Source organism: Callorhinus ursinus, unplaced genomic scaffold, assembly GCF_003265705.2.
Source record: "Callorhinus ursinus isolate GAN/ISIS: 27379988/994484 unplaced genomic scaffold, GSC_fseal_2.0 scaffold10, whole genome shotgun sequence".
Lineage (NCBI taxonomy): Eukaryota > Metazoa > Chordata > Mammalia > Carnivora > Otariidae > Callorhinus > Callorhinus ursinus.
In genome coordinates this window covers 20,704,359-20,727,945 of record NW_027397072.1, presented here as the reverse complement: position 1 = coordinate 20,727,945, position 23,587 = coordinate 20,704,359, and the positions used below count along the sequence as shown (strand labels likewise).

Sequence of the window (23,587 nt, the reverse complement as noted above, 5' to 3'; positions counted from 1 at the left end):
CGAGGAGTGTCCCATCTGCTTGCCCACCGTCGGGGACAGCTCTGAGACCCGCTTATGCTCCCTGATGCGCCCCCACGCATGCTCAGCTCTTTCCTGGGCTCCCTCAGCCTTACAGCCTTTTTCTGTTCTCTGAGTGGTTTCCAGCCAGTTGGTTCTTGGGAACAGTCCTTGAAATAAGTGGGGGCAAGGACTGATGGCCCAAGTTTACAGGGGAGGAAGCTGAGCCCAGCTACTCAGTGGTGGGGCCAGATGAGAGCCTGGTGGATCAGAACCTTTCCCGCCGCCGCACCTGTGTCAGTCCTTGTGCGGACACACACGCAGGTGTGTGCACGAAGCCCAGTCACCGGCCTCCCCAGCCTGGAATCATGCAGAATGCCCTACTGGGGGGTGTATACCCAGCAAGCCGGGGAGAGGGTGCTTGCTGTGGCCCACTGAGCCAGGCTCCCAGGGGCTACAGATCCCCTTCTTCCTGACCCCACAGAGAAAGAACAGGTAGTCCAGGTTATCCTATGGGCCTTCTGAGCTACTCCTGTCTCAGGCAGCAGTCGACCCACACAGAGTCAGGGCCACCTGCGTCCGGCCACCTGTGCTCTCGAGTGGAGGCTCTGGATAATTCCCTTCCCCCCATCGGGTCTGTTTTGCTCCTCTGTTGGATTAGGTGACCCTGACCTCCCTACCTGGTCTGATGCCCAGACTGATGCTGACAGAGCTCTGTGTCCATACACTGGCAGGTGGGGGTCAGCTGCCCCCCGCCCCCGCAGGTAGGGAAGGTGGGGACAGTCAGGCCAAGCTTCTCTTGTTACCGGACGGTGCTGCCCTAGATAGCAGAGCCCCTGGCTCCGTCGCATGGAGAGCAGCAGGGCAGGCTCTCTGTTCTGACAGTTCAGGATAGAGAAAATGCACTGGACAGAGTCAGAAGCCCAAGGCCCTGGTCCCAGGCCCGAGTATGCCACTTCCTGGAGATGTGACTTTAGGCCATCTGGGCTCGCGTTTGCTCGGCTGTAAAGTGGGGATAGTAACTCTAGCTGTGCCTGTTTTACAGGGTGGTTGTGGAAGTCAGATGAGGTCATGGGCATGGAAATGCCCTGCAAACAGCAAAGTCTGGTCCAATTATGAGGGATTACGATTGCTATTATTATCTACCCATAGTAACCCTTCTGGCTCATGCGGCAACAAACACACACCCAGCCCCAGATTCTGGTGCTGAGAGAGCGGGCTGATAGACGGGGGCTGGGGCTCGGTGGGTGCTCCTCCCCAGCCGCCCACACCCACGGGGCGCATGCTGGCTCACCTGGCACACCTCCCTGGCATCTCTGGGCTGGCTCCCACAGCTCCGGGGAGCTGCCCGGGGAGGGCGGGTAGAGACACTGACAGCCGCCCACGGCAGCCGGAGAAAGCCAGGCCTGGGGCAGAGGTGCCATGTCACTGCAGAGGGGGAAGATGGGCTTGGGCTGCAGCCCAAGGAGCCTGGCAGAGTCGCCAGGGGCACCTGGCACTAAGAAACTGTTCGGTGAGCCAGAGGGAAGGGGTGTGGCCACCCCCTGGCCTTGGGCCCCACGTGCCCTTCCAGCCTCCTTCCCGGCCACGCCTCCACGCACCTTCCACTCCGGTACTTCCTGGAGCCGCCAGCCCTTTGTTTATGCTCCTTCCTCCGCCTGGTGGGCCCTTTCCCTAACTTTCACCTCTCCTCTCTGATCAAAGCCCTTGCTTCCTTTGGTCTGCCTTGAATTGCAGTCTGTAGGGGACCCGCGGTGCTTTTGAGAACGCCAGTGGCACCTGGAAAGGTTAGAAATGCCAATCAGAGCTTCTGGGGCTGGGGCCCAGCAGTCCTTGTTTTAGCCAGACCTCCAGGGCATCCGAGAAGTACCGGTGTGGATAACATCGCAGCCCCACTGCTGCCCCTGGAGGGCAGGGCCTGACTAGCACGGAGTAGGTGCTCAGGAAGTACCTTGTGGCTAGGGTAGGAAGGAAAATGAGAGTGGTAAGAGCCCTCCACAGGGGAGTGGGGGGGGGGGGGCCTGGATCTGGCAGGCTGGATGCGGAGCCAGGGGTGAGAGCTGAGGAGCTGGGAGTGCAGAGAGAGATGTCTGCCCAGCGCCCCTTCTCTGCCATCCATATGTTGGTTGGGGAGGGAGCTAGTGGGGAGGCTGGGACCATGCAGGTTTGGGGGTGCTGAGCGCTGGGGTTCTCGCCAGGCTATGTTAGCTGGGGAAATATGGCCACAGTGGAGGGAGGGGGAGCTGGCCGTACGGGGGGATGGGTGGGGAGGTGAACAGCAGGGAGGCCAGGAGGCAGGGTGGGGTGTCAGGCCCTGCTTGGAGGGGAGGGGAGGAAGAGAAGGAGCAGGAAAGGGGCCCGAGAGCATTCCAGCCTTGGGGCTAGAAGGGCCTCCTCAGATCCCCAAATATGAATCAGCGCCTGGCCAAGAGTCCAAGCCCCAGGCTGGGCCCCCGATCGTGCGGCTCCCCTCTTTCCTCTGGCCTCAGAAACACAACAGCCAAGATGCACTGAGTGCTGAGTCTCTGCCAGGTGCTGTTTTAAGCTCTGCGCTTGCGGGATCCCTTCGGTCTGCCTTGAATTACGGTTTGTAGGGGAAACCCGCGGTGCTTTTGAGAACGCCAGTGGCACCTGGAAAGGTTAGAAATGCCAATCAGAGCTTCTGGGGCTGGGGCCCAGCAGTCCTTGTTTTAGCCAGGCCTCTAGGGCATCTGAGAAGTACCGGTGGGGATAACATCCACTCTTCACTCTTAGGGCTGCTCCATAGGGTACTTTTCAGCACTCTAGCTTTTTAAGCACTAAATGGATGCTTAGACACCTGAGGTCACTTGCCTAAGGTCACACAGCCAGCGAGGGGCTAGTCCAGGGGCGTGGCACTCAGCCGGAGGCCCCCTGCATGAAGCGGTGCTTTCCGGCCGGGATGCCCCACAGCCCTGCCCATGGTGCTTCTGCTGCAGGTCCAAGGGTGTTTATCTAGACTGGAAGTCGGGATGGTCAGAGAATGCTTTACTCGGTGTGGCAGTGCTTTTGCCCTGGGGTGGAGTTTGGCGGCGTTCATGTCCAGTAAGAATTCAGAGGCTAGCGTGCACGCACGCCCACATACGCTCCAGACACACACTCTTCCGTGAAGACAGTGCCGTGGCCACACTGCTTCTTGCCGTTCCTCCCTTCCTGCCTGTGTGCCCACCTTCCTCCCTCCTGCATTGTTTCCCTTTTTTCCTCCTCTTCTCTTTCCTTCCAGGTACCTTCCCAGGTACCCAGCACGTAGTAGGGCTCCGCAGTTCTGTCAGATGAACTGAATAAACCTTCCTGGAGGACCTGGTAAAGGAAAGGGGTTAGGAAGATACAAGTCCTGCCTACCATCCGGGGCGGGGAGGCCCCTCCTGGACAGCTGGGGAGTAGAAGTAGAAGCAGCAGCAGGGGATGTGGATCCGTGCTGGGCGAGCACAGCATGTGGGCCTGAGTGCGTGTGCGTGTATGGACGTGTGTGTGTGTGTGGCCAATGCTGTGGCCGGGCTTCTCCCTCCTCACCCGAGGCCCACCCGGAGGCCCGGCAAGTGCCGACTTCCCTTGGGCACTCACCACTTCCTGCGGTCGGCCCACAGGCTTGAGGGCACCCTGGGTGGGTTTCTCCCAGCTCCACTCTCCATTGTTCTTGCTGGTCCGTAGGGCTGTTGCCTGCTCGGGCATGCTCTGCCTTCATTACACTCAGATGCCCACACACCGTCGCTGAGGGCCTGCTCTTTGCTTTATAATAGTCACTGTAGGGCTTGTTGAAGTAGTATCCTTCTTAGGACATTCAGTCAGTTACAGAAAAGGCAGCTGTCCCCTTCCCTCTTCAGGAACCCAGCTAAGAAGAAGGGTACATCCATTTTTAGCTCAGTGGAGTCGATTAGATGCTTGGGCACGTGGAGCAGGTGTTTAATGCACACGGTGCCCACCCCTGCACTGACGGGGACCTGTGTTTCCGTGTTCAGATTCTCTAAAGTTCTCTAAGTTAGGACAGGCATACCTCAGAGAGATCTCGGGCTCATTTCCAGATCACCACCGTAAAGTGAGTATCGCAAGAAAGCAAGCCAGAGGAATTTTTTTTTTACTTCCCAATACATAAACATGTTTGTACTCTACTGGAGTCTATCAAGTGTGCAATGACACATCTAAAAAATTTACATACCTTAATTTTAAAATAGTGCTAAAAAATGCTAACCCTCTGAGCTGTCAGCAAGTTGTAATCACTGGTCACCATAACAAATCTAGTAATAATAATAATAATAAGGAAACAATTTGGAATATTGCAAGAATTACCAGATTGTGACACAGAGACATGAAGCGAGCAACATGCTGTTGGAAACACTTGCTGGACGCAGGGTTGCCACACACGTTCACAAAACGTGCGATAACCGCACGGCTCGGTGAGAGCAGGTTCGACCGTGCGCGTCTGGTTCAGGTCAGTGCAGTTGTGAGCAGGCGTCACTGGGACTCTGGAGACACACCAGTGTTCGAATCTGGACTCTGTTGTGTGACTTGGCGACGTGGCCTCTGAGCGGGGAAATGAGAGGTTTACGTGGTGTGTGTTTTAACACGGGGGCCTGACACGTATTCCGTTGGTCTTAGGACTTACTTTGGATAACTAGCTAGCTTGTTCTCTACCTGCCTAGCGAACTCTTTATCTACCTGCCTACCTGCACATTCGTGCTGTAGATCCACTGCAGCCCCAAGGACCTCAGGGGCACAGGATAAGAGTATGGAAAATACAGGTGGGGTGTGAATGGTGTGGGTTGAAAGTCCACGGAGAACCCGGCATGTGGAAGGAAAGTTACTTCTGGGTCCTTGAGAACAGGCAGGCCTGAGGTCCCTCGTCCCTTCACACACTGAATAGAAGCAGCACTGAGGCGAGGGACAGGGAGCCCTAACTCTTGTTGGGAGAGGCTGTGACTACCTTCAGAAGCTCGGGTGAGGCTCCCTCAGGCCTTTATTGGTCAGGCTGGGGATGCCAAGAAGCGTGTCCCCCAAGGCCTTGGTGGGAAAAGCTGAGCTCAGCTCTGCAGAGTAGAAAAGGGCAGGCTGCACTGGGTGTCCCAGGATGCTGGTGGGGGCGGGGGGGGTCGATGCCCTTCCTTTCTGGCACCTTGGCCTGGCCCTGCCCTGTGGATTAGGGATGTTACTTATAACCATCCCACACAACGTTTGCACCGTATGGAAGGGCATATAAAGGAGTTTCCTTGGCTTGGCAATGAACTCACTCAATCCTCACGATTGCCCTGGAGGCATCGCCTCTCATTATCCCCATTTTAGAGATGAGGAATTGAGGCATAGGGAGGTTAAGATTAAGTTCGCAAAGGTCACATGGCTCTGAAGCAGTTTCATCTGGATTCTTTCCCTCTTTAAATCAAGAAGAATCATGCCCTATGTAGTGTTGTAGTGCCTCCAGAAAGGGGGTCCCTGGTGGGATTGGGATGAGCTGGTGGACTGTGCAGGGCTGGGGCGGGCTCGGGTCCACGAAGGGGGACACTCTACTCAGGTACTTCTTTTGTTTATGTGTTGTCTCTCTCTCTAAATTGAGTGTTGTATTTGCTTATCTTTGTATCCAGTACACAGTAGGTGCTGGATAAATATTTTTGAGCACGCCCATTGGCCTGGCCTCACGTCGGCCTTGAGGCCACAGAGGTTTTAACATGGCTGGGCTGCAGTGCCCTGGGTATGTGCCTGGTGGAGTCTCCATTCTGGAAGGCACCGAGGCCCCAGCATGGTGTACAGGTTGTGGGGGAGGGCTTGGGAAAACCCACAAGCACCACCATTTTCAACCATTTGGCCTTTACGGAACACCTGCTGTGTGCAGGTACCCGGGAGCTGTGGGGGCATGGAGGGCCAAACAGGACATGGCGGTACCCTCCAAGAACATGGCCTTTTGGGAGGGATGGAGGCTTTCATCAGTATGTATAGTATGAAGCAGACTAAGCAGTCGATGAATACTTGTTGAATATTGTTGAATAATTGAAACAGAGGGCCTATAGCTTTGGGAGGTGACTGAAACAGTGGGGGGCTTTGGAGGTTTCTGCGGAAGTATGAGCATGTGCGACCATTCCCAGGGCCACTGTGTGGTCACTCACGCCGCAGCCTCAGCCTCCCCCCAGCCCCTGTTCTCCAGCAGCTTGCCCTGCCGCTCACCTGCCTGTGGGCCCAGGCTACATGTACAGGCGTGTGGCACCTGTGAGCATGTGTGCATGTGTGCACGGTGTGGTATGAGGGGTCCTGTGGCCGTCGCTCCGCAGACCTGGGCCTCGGGCAGCCCAGAATGGGCCTGGGCCTGGCGGAGAGGCCAGTTGGTTTCACTGAATTCCACGATCACGGACAGACCCCTGGAGGCCAGCCAGCCAGCTGGCCAAAGCTGTACGTGCTTCTTGTCCCAAAGGGTCTGGGCAAGTGGCTGGCTAGATCCGGCAAGTTCATCCCCTCCACTCAAACACCAACTTGAGACATCTGCTCAACGGATGCTGGGTCAGTAACATCCGGTGTGTGTTCTGAAGGGAGCACGTACATCTGGCTGGCTGGCTCCGGGTGAGACATAGATCTCTTAAGGGGAGGGGTCCTATGTCCAGGCAGGAGCCTCCTGAGACAGCTGCGTGGATGTGTACATGTGAATGCTAATGTGTGCCCCTGCCTTGGATTGCCTGCCTGCTCATGGTTTCCCAGTGACGCACCCGGTGACACACGTCAGGAGCATGGAGCCTAGTAGGGTATAGTGGCAGAAAGACCCATGAGCTGGGAATCAGAAGATTTAAATGTTGGTTCTAAAGCCTTTTTTCCTGGCTCTCTGATCTCTGCAAGTTAGGTAACCCCTCTGAGCTTCAGATTTCCCGCCTGTGTGATAGAAGAAAATAATATGGGCTCTGCTTTCTGTAAAGCAGAAGAACAAAATGAAACAATGTATGTGAAAATGCTTTGTTAATTACCATGTACTGTACAACTGCGAGAGATTATTATCGTCACAGCCCAGCTCATCAGAATGAGAAGTTGTATGTGGCTTAAAATAATCCATCCAGTGAGCTGTGCTAAAATCTAGGTCAAATCATAGCCTCAGAAGTTTAGAGAGGCTGATGGTAACTACCTAATCTAACAGGCCACCAAATGTGAAGGTGCTTTGAAAGCTGTAAAGAGTTACATAAATGTAAAGTGACATGATTGTGTTTAAGCCTAGAAAGTACATTTTAGTCATCCTGTTTCCTGATTTCAAATCCTAAAGATCAGAGCAGCACTAGGGCCTCATGCACAGTTATATGTTCATGCCAGTTTGTGGGTTTGCATGTGCACCACTGTGTGTGTGTACCTACTATGTGACAGTCACTCATCAAGGGTTTTTCAGTGCCTGCCTCACGCTAGGTGCCTCGGTCTAGGCACTGGGGGTGCCGAGGTAAGACAAAGCCCCTTCCCCCAAGGGGCTCGGGACCTGTCTAGGACACTGGTTAGCAATCACAGTGCTGGGGAGTGGGTGCTATGCGCAGGGGGGTCAGAGGATCAGAGGAGGGAAGGAAATCTGGGAAATGAGTTTGGAAAAGTAAGAGTTTGCTGGTCCACCTGAGGCGGGGGAGGTAGTTGGGGCAGAAGGAACGGTCTATGCCAAGGCACTGGGGAGGGGAGCAGCCTGCTTTTGCACCTGGTGCAGTCTGTTGGCGATGGGTGGAAGGAAGGCAGTGGGGAGAAGAGACCAAGGCGGCCCGCCAGATCTTGGGGGCCTTCCCTCACACCGGCTAAGGAGCTTGGCTTGATCCTGCAGGCCCCCGGGAGCCCCCTCAGCAAGGGCTTAAGCTCTGCAGAGTGACATAATCAGCTTTGCATTTTGGAAAGATCAGAGAGCCCCATGTTCCTGAGTATCTCACTGCAGCAGGACCAGCCAGATGCTGGGGTTTGTCTGTGGTAGTGAGTGATGGCTGCAAATGCAGGGCGCTGGGATTCGCACGGGGATAGGGAGGGAGGGCAGGGGGAAGGGAGGGATGCGCTTCTGTGAATAGTTCTGGTCAGGATGTGTGGAGCAGAAGTTAGCGGTTCTTGAGGGACCATATCCTGTGTCGGCTTTGGACAGGCTATTACCTCATTGAATTGTCACAGCATCGCTGGAAAGATGTTATCATCCCCGTTTTATAGCTGCGGAAAGCAAGACTCAGGTAACTAGCCGGAAGTTACTAGTGAGTCAAGAGCAGGGCAGAAAGTCCAGCTCACCACCCCCCCACCCCGCCCTCTCCAAATCCCACCCAACTAGACTTTCTGCCCCCCTCCGGCCACTTCCCACTGTAGGGATTGACTGATTCAGGCCCCTTAGTGGACGGGTGAGGAAACCAACCTGGGCTCATGTCTGTTCCTGCTCAATTTGTTTTCCAGCTGCCCAAGTCCCCGTGGATCAGATTCTTCCCTTTCAGAGTATTAGTGACGCCGCCTAATTCAGTGCTGCTTACAGATTTGATAGGCATATTTTACATTCCTTTGCTCAGCCCATCAGCAAAGATATTGAATGAACCCAGCCCCATGACAGATGCGAGAATGGACCACTTGAAACGCCTCCTTGAGGGGCCTGGCCCCGAGCCATCTCTCACCCTCCTCTGTGTGTTATCTCCCTAACTCTGTGTGAACTCAGGCAGGCCCGGAGCAGGAGGTCCCGCCACCCTCTCTTTGCCCTCATGACATTGCTACATGGTGAAAGAGTGTATGTTGGCCCCAAATAACATGCTTTTCACAGAGCTGTACTCTAGGGCCTGATGGAAACGACATGGGTCAGGAGTTGCGTAGACCTAGGTTCGAGCCCCCACCCAGGCTCTTGGGGAGATTTGGTTTCTTCGGTCACAAACCAGGGGAGCCTGAGGCCTGAATGCCAGACGGGGCATATCACACCTTGCACTGGGCTCAGCATGGGACGGCCTGCCCTGGTGATGTCCACACTCTCAACACATCGGGGCCTGGCTAGGTGGCACGGCATCCGGGCATTCCTTCCTCCCTGGGTGTATTGCGGCTGCATTGAATACAACGGGGGAGGATGTGTCGAGCATCTCCTGCTCATCCCGCATAGCCCGTGTCACCAACGTGCAGAATCACCGAAGTCTCCAGGTAGCTCGGGAGTTGCCTGCCAGGGGTCCCTGGGCCTTTCTCCACGTACTGATGGGAGCCAGGGCTTAGGGGGTCCCGAAATATCAAGTGTCTTTGTTGTTAGGTTGTTGCAGTGGGGTAACTGTGGTTCCTTAGTGCTGAGCAGGGGCACAGAATGGCTTTCGCATCTCAGGTCAGTTCAGAATAAAACAAACTCAGATGAATCCCTCTATCGGAGGGATCTTCCATGCAGTCCGTTAAAGAAATAGTTCATAGCCCAGAATTTATGGGTGGTAGGAGTCTTTCCAGACCCTGTGGTCACCCAGACTGATCCTGATCCACATTGGTGCCCCTCTCTTGCCCGTTGCCTTGTGCATTCCAGTCCCAGGGGCCCTGCTGTGAGGAATGGTCAGCAGCTTGACGAGGTCTGGCCTAGTGCTTTCCAGGCAAACACAGGCGCTGAGCGGGCCTCCTGCCCCCAGGGAATATGTAAACCCCCCCCCCCCCGCCCCGCCTGGGTGGAGGGGCATGTGGAATACTCACTAAGTGCATGGCCGGGTCTAGGCTCTGGAAACTCAGCAGTGCACGAAACAGACAACGGGACAGAACATTTGTTCATTCCTCTTAAAAACTCGAGAAGCAGGCAGAATGGGCCCCTTCATGCTCCCCTTTTACGAATGAGGAGAGTGAAGCTCGGAGAGAGTGATACACTGTAACTAGCTAATGGACAAGCCGGGCCCAAACCCATGCTGGTCTGCTCTAAATCCCGTTGCATGACCTCGCATGACCTCACATTGACTCTGTTTTGTAAACGCTGAGTTACCTAGTCAGAATGATCAAGACAGTGCCCATTTCACAGCAGTAGAGTCAGACCCAAAGCACCGTCTCCCCGTGAAATTCACTGCCATTGCGTAGATCCAGCTGAAACCGTCACCAGGATTAGGGTGCCTTGGTAATACTTCCTCTCTCTGAGATCCAAGTGATCATTTCTTCTATAGGGCTGTCTGCGGGGGTCTCAAGGACAGCCCAGCACCAGAGGCCTGGTCTACCGTGGGGCATGTGCCCCAGCCCCTCCACCATCTGGCTGTCCCCCCGGTGGCCATCCTGCCCTCACAGCTTCTCTGCCATGTTTTCCTGAAAAGAGCCTGTCAGGGGTCTCTGGTCCTGGTGCACACTCTCTCTCCACCCTGGACCCTCCCCTCCCGCCCACAGACGGGCAAACCACAAGCTATTTTGAAATCACAGAAAATGAAAGTTGAGTGGGATGTTGAGGGACATCTTGATTAAGTCCACTGAGAACCTGGGCACCGGGGCTGCTCTGGGGTGGGACCCTCCCCAGGGAGGACCGTGAAGCCATCTTTGGCTCCTGACGTCCTGCAGGGGCTTGGAGAGCTGCCCATGGTCCCTCTGCTGGGTCAGGGTCCCTTTCTCCTTCCCCAGCGTTGTTTCTGTTTGTGATTAGTCATGCTGGAGCCGGCTGAGTCAGAAGTGACCCGTGGGTGGTTTGTGGCCGGGCTGCTGGAGCAGTGAGGCAGGAGGACTTTCTAGGTTTCTTACTCCGTGCTCCATGAGACAACGAAGCAGGGCCCGGCCCTGGCAGGTGTCGGGTGAGGCGGGTTCGCAGAGCAGACTTTGGGTCCAGAACTCCATGAGTGCAGGGAGGGCATCCAGATGAACCAAGACGCTGTCCCTGAGATGCTCCTGGGGGGGGTGACAGGCATACAGGGCAAGCGCTTCCGAGCAGGTGTATTCACAGGGGCCGTGAAAGTTCTCCATCATTGGCCACGGTCCTCATTCCAAGTGTTGCTCCTGTTTCCAATCGCTCAATTTACTATTTCTTTTCAGGGCATCTTATTTTCAAGAAAGGCGATCCATTAAATATGAGACTCATTTAATTTTTGTACCCATGTAAGATGTGTTTCACAGAAACAAACTCCTATCCAGAAACACACTTTTTGCCAGAGCACGCGTTGTGATTCTGGGGTTAAGAAAACGTGTCCACCAGGAGGGAGGGCGGCATAGCATTGGGCCATCGATGTCTACCCTGAAGTCCCCCGAGGTTCTGTTTACACGGGGCCCGAAGGGTGGGTTCTGGCTTTGCCAGGCCAGAGACGGGCGAAGGCCGCCTCTGCCAGGGGGAACAGCCTGGCGTGGCCCTGGAAGTGTGGCTGTCGTGGGGGTCGGGGGACAGGGGAGGGGCCTCTTGGATCCAGCCCCAGCTTCACAGGCTGTCTGTACCCACAGGAGGGAGAAGAGCAGGACGGAGCTCGTGGCAAGGAGGAGCGGCAGGAACCCGGCACCACCGCTCGGAAGGTGGGGCGGCCTGGGCGGAAGCGCAAGCACCCCCCGGTGAGTGTCACGGCACACCGCCCCCCCCCCCCGCCCGCCAGCACACACGCATGCTCTAAACAGCAGTCAGTCATGTGTGTCCTACCGGCACCTGAGGCCATTAGGGCCGGGCCATGGGGTGCAGCCCTGTGGCTGCAGAGCTCCCTGACCTTCCCCGTGCTTGGAACCCTACCATCACCCTCACAACTTTCCTGTTCTCTGCCTTGAACCGGAAGCCCCTAGGGACCAGAGGACTTGCACTGTGAGTTGGAGCAGAGCTGGGACTTCCTTCTGGAAGGAGCAGTAAGAGCCTGACAGTGACCCCAGGCCAGTCTGCACAGGCCCCTTCCTCCCCATCCACACACCCACCCTGGGCCTCGGCCCCACCTGAGAATCTGGAGGAAGGGAGCCCAGGCCTGGGAGTCTGGTCAAAGTGAGGGGAGATGCAGGCCGATCGGTCCCGCAGAATAAAGAAGGAGAACCGGACGCTGTTTAAGTGTGGGCTTCAGGGCTGGCCCCAAGCCCAGGCTTCTGGGGGCCAGAACCTCTCTGAGTCTGGGGGGGAGCCCCAGGGTTGCCCAAGATGAACAGTGCTCCGGGGGGGCACGACCCATGGGCTCTAGGAGCCTGCGTGCCTATGCCCTTGACTCAGAGGCCTCTGAGCGAAGTTATTTGCCAGCGCCGAAGACAGCTGGTTCCTTTCCTTCAGCCCCTTCCAGCTGAGAATGGGAGCTCAGATTTGTAACTCAGCCCGTCAAGGAAATGTTCTCAGCAGGGCAGGATTTTCTCCCGTGGGGTGGAGAGTCAGGGTGCATGGTGGCCCTAGCGAAAGGGACAGCAGAGGGAGGGAGGGCTGCAGCGGCGGGAGGCGAGGGGGCCCAGAGCCAGAGGCCGGGCACCTGTACATACCAAAGTGCACCGCTGCTAAATCTGCTTGAAGACTGGGAGGGGCAGGGGGGCAGAAGTTAAGTCATTTAATTGGTAAGTAATTTTAAGCATTTTAATATTAAAGCAAACATGGATATTTTATGGCCTGTAATGAAAAATTCACGTGAAGTTGAAAGATAAAATGGGACTTCAAAGGAATTTCCAGCTTGCTTCAGACTCCAGGCTGTACTCCCGGATTCCCAGGGTGCCCCTCTCCTCTCCTCCTTGTGGGAGAAGGTGGAGGGCCCCAGTGCAGGCTGGAGGGGGAGCCAGGCTGAGTCAGAGCCCACTGGTAATTCCCCATCTGCCCGTGTGACTACGATCTGTGGGCGAGAACTCCGCCCCCCGCCCCCCATCCAGGTGCATTGGGGACAAGAGTCACCACCTATAGCAAATAAAGATCTGGCAGCCCTTTGGCTCATCCTTGTGAGTCCCCAGGACCAGAGGGAGGGCACATCAGCGGGAGGTGTAGTGAGGCCCTGGGGACAGAAAGTGCAAGGAAGTCAGGGGCAGGTGTGTGGAAATGTGTCCAGAGAGGGACCAGTGAGAGGGAGGAGGGGCAGGGCCGAGTCGGGGAAGCCTCAGTAGGTCCTACATCCTCCCCATCCCTGGCCCCGGGACAGGGACTTAGTGTAGAGGGAAAAGCACCGTCTTCAGGATACAGCAGACCTATGGTTAAATCCTAGCTCCACCACTTACCGCCCATGTGATCTTGAAGAAGTCACTGTCTGAACCTTGGCTTCCCCCCCCCCCCCCCCCCCCCGAAAAACAGAGACGATAAGGATGCATTCCTCCTAGATGCCTGGGGGAATTAAATGTGTGCAAGCACCAGAGAGAGCCAGTGCTTAGCAAAGGCCCGTCGTGCCCTTGCCCTGCCAAACCTTTCCTCTTTAGGAGGCCACGGCAACCTCAGTTTGATAGAAGAAACCGCACTGGATTTACTGTTTCCCAGCTGTGTGACCTTGAGCAAGTTACTGAGCTTCTCGGAACTTCTTCTTCTTTGGGAAAATATGGCTACCAGTAATACCTGTCCTGTCCACCACCAGGGGTGCTTTGCAAATAGCAAAGTGGATCCAAATGTGCAGGGCGGACAGTGTAATAAACCTGCTCCCCTGAGCCAGTGGAGCCAGGGTCTACCAGACCTTTCAGGTGGGAGCCCAGCCCTGGTGGGAAGGCGCTGTACAGCCTGTGTGGTCATAGTCTGTGTGTGGTCCGGCCCATGCCCTAGCTGACACCTGCAGCCTCCTGGACTCTCTCAAGAGAGGCCCCAGGATGGGGGAGAGAGCATGGGGGAAGCAGCTGTTGTGAAAGGGACCCCTTGCACCCTAGGGCAGGGAAAGACTGACCCCAGAGAAAAGAGCTCGCAGGCCTTCCCAGGCAGCTGGCCCCCGGGCCCCCAAGGGAGCCCACGTGCGGGACGGCGCTGCTGCTAGAGGTTGGCTCCTGGTCCCCTGGCTCCTAGGCCGTCTGGCTTGCTTGTGGAGCAGGTGCTTGCCCTGGCCTCCCCTCCCTCCCCAGCAGAGGAGCGTAGCCGGAGGGCTTCTTGGGGACCTGGTGCAGCTGTGGCCCTGGGAACAGATTGACCAGGGAGCTTTAAAGCAGCTGAGTGTGTGTCATCCAGCTAAGCCTGGAAAGAGGAGGGAGCTTGGCTCAGATCCCGACAGGTGGCACGGAGCGGGGAGTGCTGGGAAGCCAGAGTAAGAGAGGGCCGCGGGCTGGGGTCTTTATTTGTGCATACCCCCGTGCCGGACAGCGGGGGGCGGGGGATGAGGCACGCCACTACTGTCCTCACCATGCCCTGGCCTCCGAGACTAAGGAATCATCATCTCTCTCCTGGTTTTGTCCCCAAGGCCCGTCTGTCCCTGGGTATCTCCCACGCATTCCTGCTCCTGTCTCAGCCTCCTGGCTGCCCCCCCCCAGGATACTTTATAACCCCTCAGCGATGGACCACTGAGCACCTACCAGGCTGAGGAGGCCACACTGATAAATAAAGACTTACCTTTCACCCTGATGTGCTAGAGAGGAGGGCCACATTCAGTTACACTAGATACTGTCCGCGGTACGTTTCTGCTCGAGACTCTCCAGGGACCCCCCCTTTTTTTTTTATTAAGATTTTACTTATTTATTTGAAAGAGCATGAGCGGGGGAGAGGGAGGGGCAGAGGGAGAAGGAGAAGCAGACTCCCCACTGAGCAGGGAGCCCAACATGGGAGCTCCCAGGACCCCAATATCATGACCTGAGCTGAAGGCAGGTGCCTCACTGACTGAGCCACCCAGGCGCCCCCAGGGACCCCATTTCTTATGGGACAAGGTCTGGGATACTCCAAATGGCTCCTCACCACATGATCTCTCCTGCCCCTGCTCTGGGACTCAGTATCCATGGCTTTTATCATAGAAACCCCGACTTCTCGCTGCCCCTGGGACACACCAGGCATGTTTCTCCTGCTGCCTCGCGTGTTGGTCCACCGTCTGCTCTTCTCTCTCCCTGCCCCACCGGCCCAGACCATCCAAGCCCGTCCTGCAAGTGAAGCCCACTTCAGCCACTGTGACCCTCTCTCCTGAGCTGCTTGTAAAATTAATCAAAGTGAACACTAAGGAATAAAAGAGGAGATACTAAGCCCACTGATCGTGTGCTTGGACGGCACTGGTCTTTGGCCTGCTACAGGTCTTTGTAGGATGGGAGAATAAGTAATTTGAAGCTTTTATGTCAATTTGATACTGTCACCACATTTTGTATTTTACCAAAGTATCATTTCTTGATGGACTGAGAACGAAGAAAACTACAGCAAAAACCTGGCCTTTCAGCCCAGCTAGTTGGAAAAGCACAAAGAGAGAGCTTGTCCCTTCCACTAGATTTGACGCTTACTACCACCCGACCTTGCACTGTCTACCCACCTCCCTGAGGCCAGAGACCACGAATAAAGGCTCAGAGTCGTGTAGCACTTTATGGCCTAGAGAGGCTTCCGGCAAGGATGACCTCTGTGTGGGAAGTAGGTGGGGCCCCTGTCATTACCGTGCCCACATTCAGATGAAGAGACCGAGGTTCAGAGAGGCTTGACTGGGCCTGGGACTCCACGCGTCCCGCCCTGCAGAGGCCACAGTGCTCATTCCTCCGCACCACTGCAGTCACGTGCTCTGGAAGCCTGGGTGTCCAAAATCCCCCTTAAGTTAACATGTGAATGCAGGGCTGTTAGAAAGAAGTGTAGACCCGGTCCAAGGAGCATAAAGAGAAACAGAACTCATGTGTATAATAGGAGGAGGGTGATTGACCCAAGTACCAGGGAGCCTGTGGGTAAGCGGGGAAGGCTGCGGGGGTCTGAGGAGTGAGAGCTGGGCCGTCCAAACCCGGGAGTGCGTTGCTCTGCGGCGCTGGCCTCAGAGCCAGGATGCTTGAGCGGAGCCGGCAACAGGAAACAGGAAGCCAGGGCAGGGCTGGGCGGGGCTTAGGAAGGGAGCTGGCACCTGGGCTCAGGGCCTGTGGGCTGGCCGGTGCCCACGATGGGGAGGAGGGACAGCAGTGTGCAGGGGCTGATTTCTGCCGGCCGGAGAGTGTGAGCCTGTGTGTGGGTGTGAGCGTCAGGGTGAGAGGAAGAGGCATCTTCCTGTTCACCAACCCCTGAGGACGTCACAAGTGAGGGCGTCCGAAGCTGGGTCCTGACTGGTCACAAGCCCAGGCAGCCCTGCCACCACTTTGTCTTTCATGCTGGTTACAACTGGGGCCTCAGGAGGGATAGTTTCTGCCTTGCCCACCAGACCCTGGGTGACCAGCCCTTTGGGGTTCCATACCCTGTTTACTAGGTATCTGTATTTATTCATTGAAGATTTATACCCACCAACTTCCTCCAGGGTTATTTTTGCTCAGTGGGAGCATTCTGAGGTCACCTCTTGCTAAGAATAACCCAGAAAGGGAGGGGTAGGGGGAAGGGGCTGAGGCTGGGAGCAGGGGCTGAGCTCAGCCAGACCAGCCCAAAGCCAGCATTACTCACTCCACGTTGGAGGCTAAGCCTCTGTCACAATGCCCAAATGAGTTCAAGAGGGCAAAGCTGCCCCTCTTCAGGAGCAGAAGACTTGGGGTATAAACTGGGAAGTTAGGGAGCCATTCAGCTGCAGCTTAAGCCAGCTGGGGACAGTTTAACTCAGCTGTTGGGAGTTTGCAGTGTGGGCTCATTTGCCAGTCTAATAGGAACTTTTGATTTGTCTCCAAGTTGACATGGAGATCAAATCCTCTCTTTGTGTCCAGGTCAGAACGGTTCCTTCACCGATCCCTGGAACCTTGATTCAGTGACTTGGTGCCCCCCCTCCTTGTTTTTATGCACAAAACTTCCAGAAAGAATATCTCCCCATCCTAGCCGCCAGCCCCTCCAAGGTCTCCCCTACCCGTGAGCCTGCATTGAAGGTGTGAGGAAAACAGGTCTGTCACACGTCTTACGAGATTAGAGACCTCTCTTGTAACTGTGCCCTGCAGATTCATCTGCCCATTCCTGCACCTGACCGGTCAGCAGCACTCACCAATGGCATCCAGTACCGAGAGGCTGGCTGCTGGGCTGGTCTTCAAGTGCCAAAGACATGTTGTGTGTGTGTGTTGGGGGGGGAGGGGGGCGGGAGGTCATGTTTCGAAGTCCAGGGCCAAGTGGGAGACTTTCCTACCTGGGACCTTCCTGAACGAAGGTGTGGAGGGAGGAATGTGCACCAGGGGAGGGACACATTAGTCCTGGGTTGGAGAGGTCGTTTGCAGGCGGCCTGAGGGGTTTATGCTTTATCATCTCAGAAATGTGTTTATCTGGAAGGTTTCTGAGGGGATGGGGGCGTGAAGTGATGGGAGTTCTGTTTTGGGAAGCGGGGCCTGGCATCCATGAGCATGGTGGGTCGAGCACGAGAGCATGCAGAGAGGTAGGGCAGGGTGGGGTGGGGTGGGGTGGTGCCAGAAAACACCCCCAGAGCCTGCTGGGGGTAGGCAGCGGGGGACAGAATTGGCAGGGCCCGTGCCACTGGCTGCCACGGACCAGGGAGAGCAAGGGGAGGAAGGAGATGTTTCAGGCCCCAGGGATGGTATCAGTGTTACTGTCAGAGATGGAGGGAGACTTCTGGAAGAGAGCAGATTTGGCAACAGCCCTTGCAGAGGCCACTCTAGATAGCTGGTCTTACTTAGTAGGGGAGCATCTCAGTGAAATCCCAGCATCTTCATTTTGTTTTTCCAAAACTCCCCCTTGCTCTTCATCCCTCCCTGTTCCCTTCCTTGGGGGTCACACATTCCAGGGCCACCTCCAGGGAAAGTCACGCACTCCCCCGGGTCTGGCCTCCCTGGGCTTCCTAGGAGCTTGTGGCCTCCTCTAGAGCCCAGGCTGCGCCGGCGCCACTCCTGTGCGGAGGGACTCGCTGGCAGGTGCATCTGGACAGAGCTGGTGTCGCTGCTTTCCTTTCATCATCCTCGCCTAGAGAATTGGGTGCCTTTCGGTCCTGCCACCTCGAGAAAGATAGAACTGAATTGGAAAAGCTCCAGAGCCGGGCAGCTAACTTGATCAAGGGGGAGGCAGTGCTGCCAAGTGAGGACAGATGAGAGAGATGATGGCTCTCCAGTCCGGAGAGACAGAAGCTAGAGGGGATATGATTAAAGCTATGAAATCACGTTGTGGGGTGGGGCAGGGGGAGTGCACCCCAGTGGGGGCGCGGCGGGGTGGGGAGATACCCATTTGAAGCTTTAGAAAGGCACGTGAAGCATAGAAAAGAAAGCCCCATTTCCCATGGTGGGTTTCCTTCTTACCACACCTCAGGCATGGGTGGTAGAGGTTCAAAATAGAAATTACTTCAAAAGAGATTTACTTAAATGTATGGATCTCCTGTACATAATGGCTTTTTAGAGGGAGCCTCCAGCTCATCCTGAAATCCTTTGAGGTTGACTTCAAAGAGCACAGCCAGGCCCTCTTCCAGGTGGACAGGTGTCCCAGCTGGAAGCGGAACCCCGAGCGGTTTGGCCACCACCAGGCATGCTCGTTCTTGCGTCCACCTGCCATGGCCAGCAGGGCCACGGACTGCGTGACCTCTGAGGCTCTGCTGGGCCCCGAAGTTCTCTCCCAGAATCAGTGTCTGTCTCTCTCTCTCTCTCTGGCACACGCACAGGTGGTAGAGAGATCTCTGGGAGGAGGGAGGGAAGGCAGCTCTCCGCCCAAGTGGCGAGGGAAATGGTGAGACCTGGAGAGCATGCCCAGGCTTTCCAAAGTTGGCCCTCTTTGGCTTCTGGTCCTACTGTCTCTTCATCCCCCTGGTGGCCCTTTTAGCTGCTCCACCAGAGAAAAGGAAATCAGCGGTCCTAGTTCCAAAGTCTTGGAGCCTGACTCCATTCACCCCAGGAAGGCTGAGCAGGGAGGCTTTGAGGACCTCTCTTGGGAGCTGGCACGGGGTGGACCTCTCCTGCTTTCCCTGCCTCAGGGCCACTTCCCGCCAGTCAGATGCCGGGCTGCCAGCAGAAGGGGCTGCAGGAAGGCCTGGAGCAGAGGGGATGGGGGAAGCGTGGGCTCAGTGCCAGTGGGACAGGCTGTTTCCTGAAGCTAGAGTCAACCTGGGAAAATCCAGGCCTTGGTCGGTGGGGGCTGATGGGCCTGCAGTTGTAAGGAGAGGGGGACTGTTGATGTGCTTTTGTTGACATGGCTCTGCCACATCCCTGCACATCTCCCGGGCTGTGTCTCCGGGAGGTGGCGCACCCCTGTGTGTCTGTGCATGCGACTGTGTGTCCTTAATCAAGAGGCCGGGGTTGGCTGGATGCCAGGGTTCCCGGCTGGCACGGAGCTGAGTGCTGCCACGGGCCTTAAAGGCACAATGGCGGTACCATGGGGTGGGAGGGGCCGCCCCACATCTGCCAGCCTCTGGGCCTCCCTCCCCAGCGCTGCGCTGGGGTGCAGCAGAGAAGTCCCCTTCCAGCCACAGCCCCTGGCCTCCAGCACCGCAGGGGAGAGTGAGGCAGGTGCCCAGAGCCAGCCTGGGACCCTGGCTCCGACCTCCAGGGGCTGCCAGTGAGAGAGGCCGGGCCCTGGGCCTGCCCCCTCCACACCTGGGCCCAGGGGAGCCTGCACACAGCTGGTCCTGGACAGCTGGTCCCTGTGCCCTGGCCGCTCCCAGCGGAGGGGCTCCTCTGACCACACATGGCTGGGCCTTGTCTCCTTTGTATGATTTTCCTCATATCTTATTTGCCAAGTTTTAATTTTTTATGTGTAAATATTATTATTATTATAATAAAGGGCCTCTCAAAAATCACTTCCTTATTTGGAGCTTCAGCGCTCTGCCCCACTTTGGGAGACCAGGCCTCACCTGGAGAGGGAGGAGTGGGAGTTCTGGGGTCTGGTCCAGACTTCCAGCAAAAGGGGAGGAGGACAGGGCCCAGGGCCTGGACAGGTTCACTGCCGAGGGTTGCTCCTCGCTTTGCCTCCGGTTTGTCCCTGCAGTGGCTGCTGCCAGGGAAACAGCCTGGCCCTGCTTAGGCACATCTAAGCCTCCTTTTCCTCCTTGGAACCCTAGGGATTTGAGGTTGGGTTTTTCCAGAGACTCAACCCAAAGGGGGAGCCAGCTTTCAAATGCCTCTCTTGTACCTGGGTCATTCTGGAAGCTTTACCACTTAGAAGGTGTGTGACTTGAGGCAAGCCTTGGAGCCTTTTCCCTCAGAAAAGTGAGGGTAGCACTACGCATCAGGACGATGGTGATAATTACACTTAGTTGTATACGCATATTTATGCTGGGTGCTGTGCTTTGTCCTGGGGAGCTGTAGGTGGAGTGGTTGGAAGGGAGATAAATAAAAAAAAAAAAAAATAAGTAAGGCAAAGCTCACAAGTCTAGGAGGGAGACCCGCAGTGAATAATGAGGTGCAGCCTAAGAGCAGGAGTGTTGTAATGAGATAGGGTGTGAAAAGCTCTGTGAACAAGCCGTGCCTGCTGTGGGCTGGGGGTTCGGTGACCACTGGAGCAGACTTTACCCCCACTCCTTTGCTGGGGGCTGGAGGGCGGGGCTTAGCACAAATGCTTCCCTCCCAGGGGTGAGTGTGTGTGTAAGAGACAGACAGGCAGGTTTTCAGACGTTCCGAGAAGACAGAAAGCAGAGTAGTGGTGACCAGGGACCGGGGGCCAGGGGAAATGGGGAGTTACTATTTAGTGGGGACAGTTTCAGTCTGAGGTGACAAAAAAGTTCTGAAGATGGATGGTGGTGATGGTTGTACAATATGGATATACTTAATGCCACTCAGTTGTACACTTGGAAATGGTTAAAATGGTAAATATTATGTTATGTATATTTTACCACAGTATTTTTTTAAGTTTATTTTATTTTATTTTATTTTAAAAAAAGGTTCTTAGAGAAAGGCAGTCTCTGGTCAGTGCGCCGACCTTCAGCCCGGGGTTTTTCAACAACAGCACTATTGACATCTTGGGCTGAATAATTCTTCGTTGTGGTCACCGCCCTGTTCTAGTGCGGAGTTCAGCAGCATCCCCGACCCCTACCCACTGGAAGCCAGCAGTCTCCCCACCCCAGCGTGACCACCAGAAGTGTCTCAGACATACAGTCAAAGCAAAACTGCCCCCAGGGGAGAACCACTGCCTTCACTGGCTTGGAAGAAGCCGCTCCCGGGGGAGGCCCGAGGTGGGGGTGGCAGGCAACAGAGAAGCAGGAAGCAGCTGTCTTGGGATGGACGGGTTGCCTGGACAGAAGGCAAAGGGCAATGAATTCTGAGGGACCCCAAGAGGTGGTAGGCAGGGTCTGAAGATCCAGAATGGGGCAAACCGGACATGGGTAGGCACACAGAGGGCAAACAGGATCGACTTTACCCAAATCTGTTGCCGGGCCAGCCCCCCACTTCCAGGGGAGACCTCTGCTGCCCCCCCCCCCCGGCCTCACAGGTGAGAAGCAGAGGAAGTTGGAATTGTCACCTTCAGCTGCTGGTGGTGGCTTCTAGAAGGACTAGGGGCTTCTGCTGCTCCCACTCCCCCCAAGGGAAAAATCAGTATCTCAGGGTATATTGTCTCTCCTTTGAAGGCAATTGTAAAATACAAGCAAACAAAAACAGAATTTTAAACAGTTACTTCTGATGTGCAACTAAGTTGAAACTCCCTCTACTCACAGGAGCAGGATGTTCTGAGTCTTAAGCGAGGCTTGGCATTCAGGAATCAGTTATGGATGCTGAGCGCCCTGAGTCTAGCCTGGGAAAGCAAAGTCCCTGACTCCAGGAGTGGACAAGCCAAGAGTGATGGGGGACAGGAGGTGGCTGAGAGGTGGGGGCAGAAGGGTGCAGGCCTGGCTCTCCTAGTGGCTTCCAGGTATGGATTAGGCTGTTCTTCTCATCAAAGATGCCCCTTTTAGGGTGCACCCAGCCCCTCTAAGAGATTTGGACAGTTGCTTCAGTCCGTTTGCCTGTGGACCTCCTCCTTCCCTCTCAATGGTTTCTTATACGTGGATTCAACCTGCTCAGTTGCCTGGGCCCCAGAGAGGGAGCCAGTAAGGCTCCACTCCTGGCTGGGGTGGGGCGGAGGGGGGGTGTGGGTCTTTTCTTTCTTTCTTCCTTTTTTTTTTTTTTTTTAAGATTATTTATTTATTTGCCAGAGAGAGAGAGAGAGACAGCGAGAGAGGGAACACAAGCAGGGGGAGTGGGAGAGGGAGAAGCAGGCTTCCCGCTCAGCAGGGAGCCCGATGTGGGACTCGATCCCAGGACCCTGGGATCACGACCTGAGCTGAAGGCAGATGCTTAATGACTGAGCCACCCAGGCGCCCCTTAAGATTTCATTTTTAAGTAATCTCTATACCCAATGTGGGGCTCAAACTTACAAGCTGGAGATCATGGTCACATGCTTCACCGACTGAGCCAGCCAGTCACCCCAGGGTGGGAGGGTTCTTGAGGGGTAAGTTGGATCAAGGGCTGGCCCCGGGCGGGAGTCAGCAGCTTCCCTGATCCCAGAACTTTGGCTAACACAGGGTCAACTAGAAACAGAGAGGGTGGCTCAGTTGGGAGGAGAGGAGGTGAGGCCTGGGGGGATTAGGGGATTTCGGCATGCTGAGCTAACCCTGGGGTGGGGGCTGTGCAGAGCGCTTCCCTTCCCCTCATTCGCCCACCTCTGGAAGGGGTGTGGGCCTCACGCTGCTGCAGCCTGGGTTCCTCCAGGGCCGGCCTGGGAGGGATGCTTGATGAGAGCACGTGGGGGTCAGAGCAGGTACTCCTGGCTCTCTCTGCTATGGAGCTGGCAATCAACAGGAAGTGAGTCCCAGGTGAGAGGAGGCCATGTGGTCCCCAGGCAGGAAGTTAGTAACAGCAGAGTTGTCTCAAGCAGCTTTGTGGCGCTGGGAGCCTGCTCCAACTTGAGGTGTCTGTGGGGTAGCAAGTGGCCAGAAGGTAAAAGGACACGGCCGTGGTAAGAGCTTGACTCTGACCTGAATTCCCCAGCCCACCTCCCTGGCAGAGGCACGATCAGAGCTCTGTGATGCCCGGCGCAGCTGGACATAGGGGTGGCTGTGGGGGCCTGGGCATGCCCCACTCTGCTTGGGCTGTCTAGAGGTGAGAGGATTTCTACCAGGGAGGGGCGTTAGAACGGGTTCCCAACAGGGAACCCTGTTGGCTTGACCTGGGAGGTGGGAAAGGCCGTCTCAGTCCTGGACAGAGTGTGTCTCAACACTCAGGGATGGAAGCTAAGGAGAAAGACAGGGCCTACTTGCTCACTCGCATTCCTGTGTCTGACCTCCTGGCCCTGCTGGCTTCAGCCCTCTGTGCCCAAGGCTAGGCCAGCAGAGGACTTCTTGCCTCTTTCTCTTGCTCCAGCCCCCACTCCCACCTGCCAAGGACTGCACACCTTTGCAGCTTTCCCTGGGAGCTTCCCTTCCTGGAAGCAGGCCTGCCCCAATCTGCCCCACTCAGCCAGGAAAACAGCTTGGCAAGTCCCTCTGCTCACCCTTAGGCTGCTCTGTGTGCCTGGAACCTTGTCAAGGGAAGACTCTGGTTTTTATTTATTTATTTTTGTCCCCAAGGCCCTTGTCCCTATTTGCCACCCTGGGGGTTCCTCAGCAGACAGCAGTGGGCTCCAAGGTGAGGATATAGACCTTAGAGCAGAAGCAGCCTTGGAGATTGCCGGGCTGTGTGGGAGGGAGCCCAGCGCGCTCTGAGGCTGTCAGGGTGTGCTTGAGGGGTACACCTCTTTGGAGGGAATTTGGCCTGTCTACTCACACCTAGGCAGGCCCTCCACCAGCCAGCCCACCTCTGGGACCCCGATCTACAGACATACGCAGGCGCATGGAACTAT

General features: G+C 56.0%; 1 protein-coding gene across 8 annotated transcripts in view; it reads left to right on the top strand.

Annotated features, from left to right (window-relative positions):
• The window catches only part of DNMT3A (DNA methyltransferase 3 alpha), a 97,185-nt gene that overhangs the window by 27,459 nt on the left and 46,139 nt on the right, over positions 1–23,587 (top strand). For 5 of the 8 annotated variants that reach the window (XM_025867854.2, XM_025867852.2, XM_025867851.2 and 2 more), the window contains exon 3: positions 11,317–11,421. The exons of 1 other annotated variant lie outside the window; for it this stretch is intronic. In XM_025867854.2, the coding sequence (XP_025723639.1) occupies positions 11,317–11,421 (105 nt within the window). Of the gene's footprint in view, positions 1–11,316; positions 11,422–22,629; positions 22,687–22,828; positions 22,849–23,587 lie in introns of those variants that run through there. 2 more of the 8 variants (XM_025867855.2, XM_073897077.1) reach the window with 2 other exon arrangements.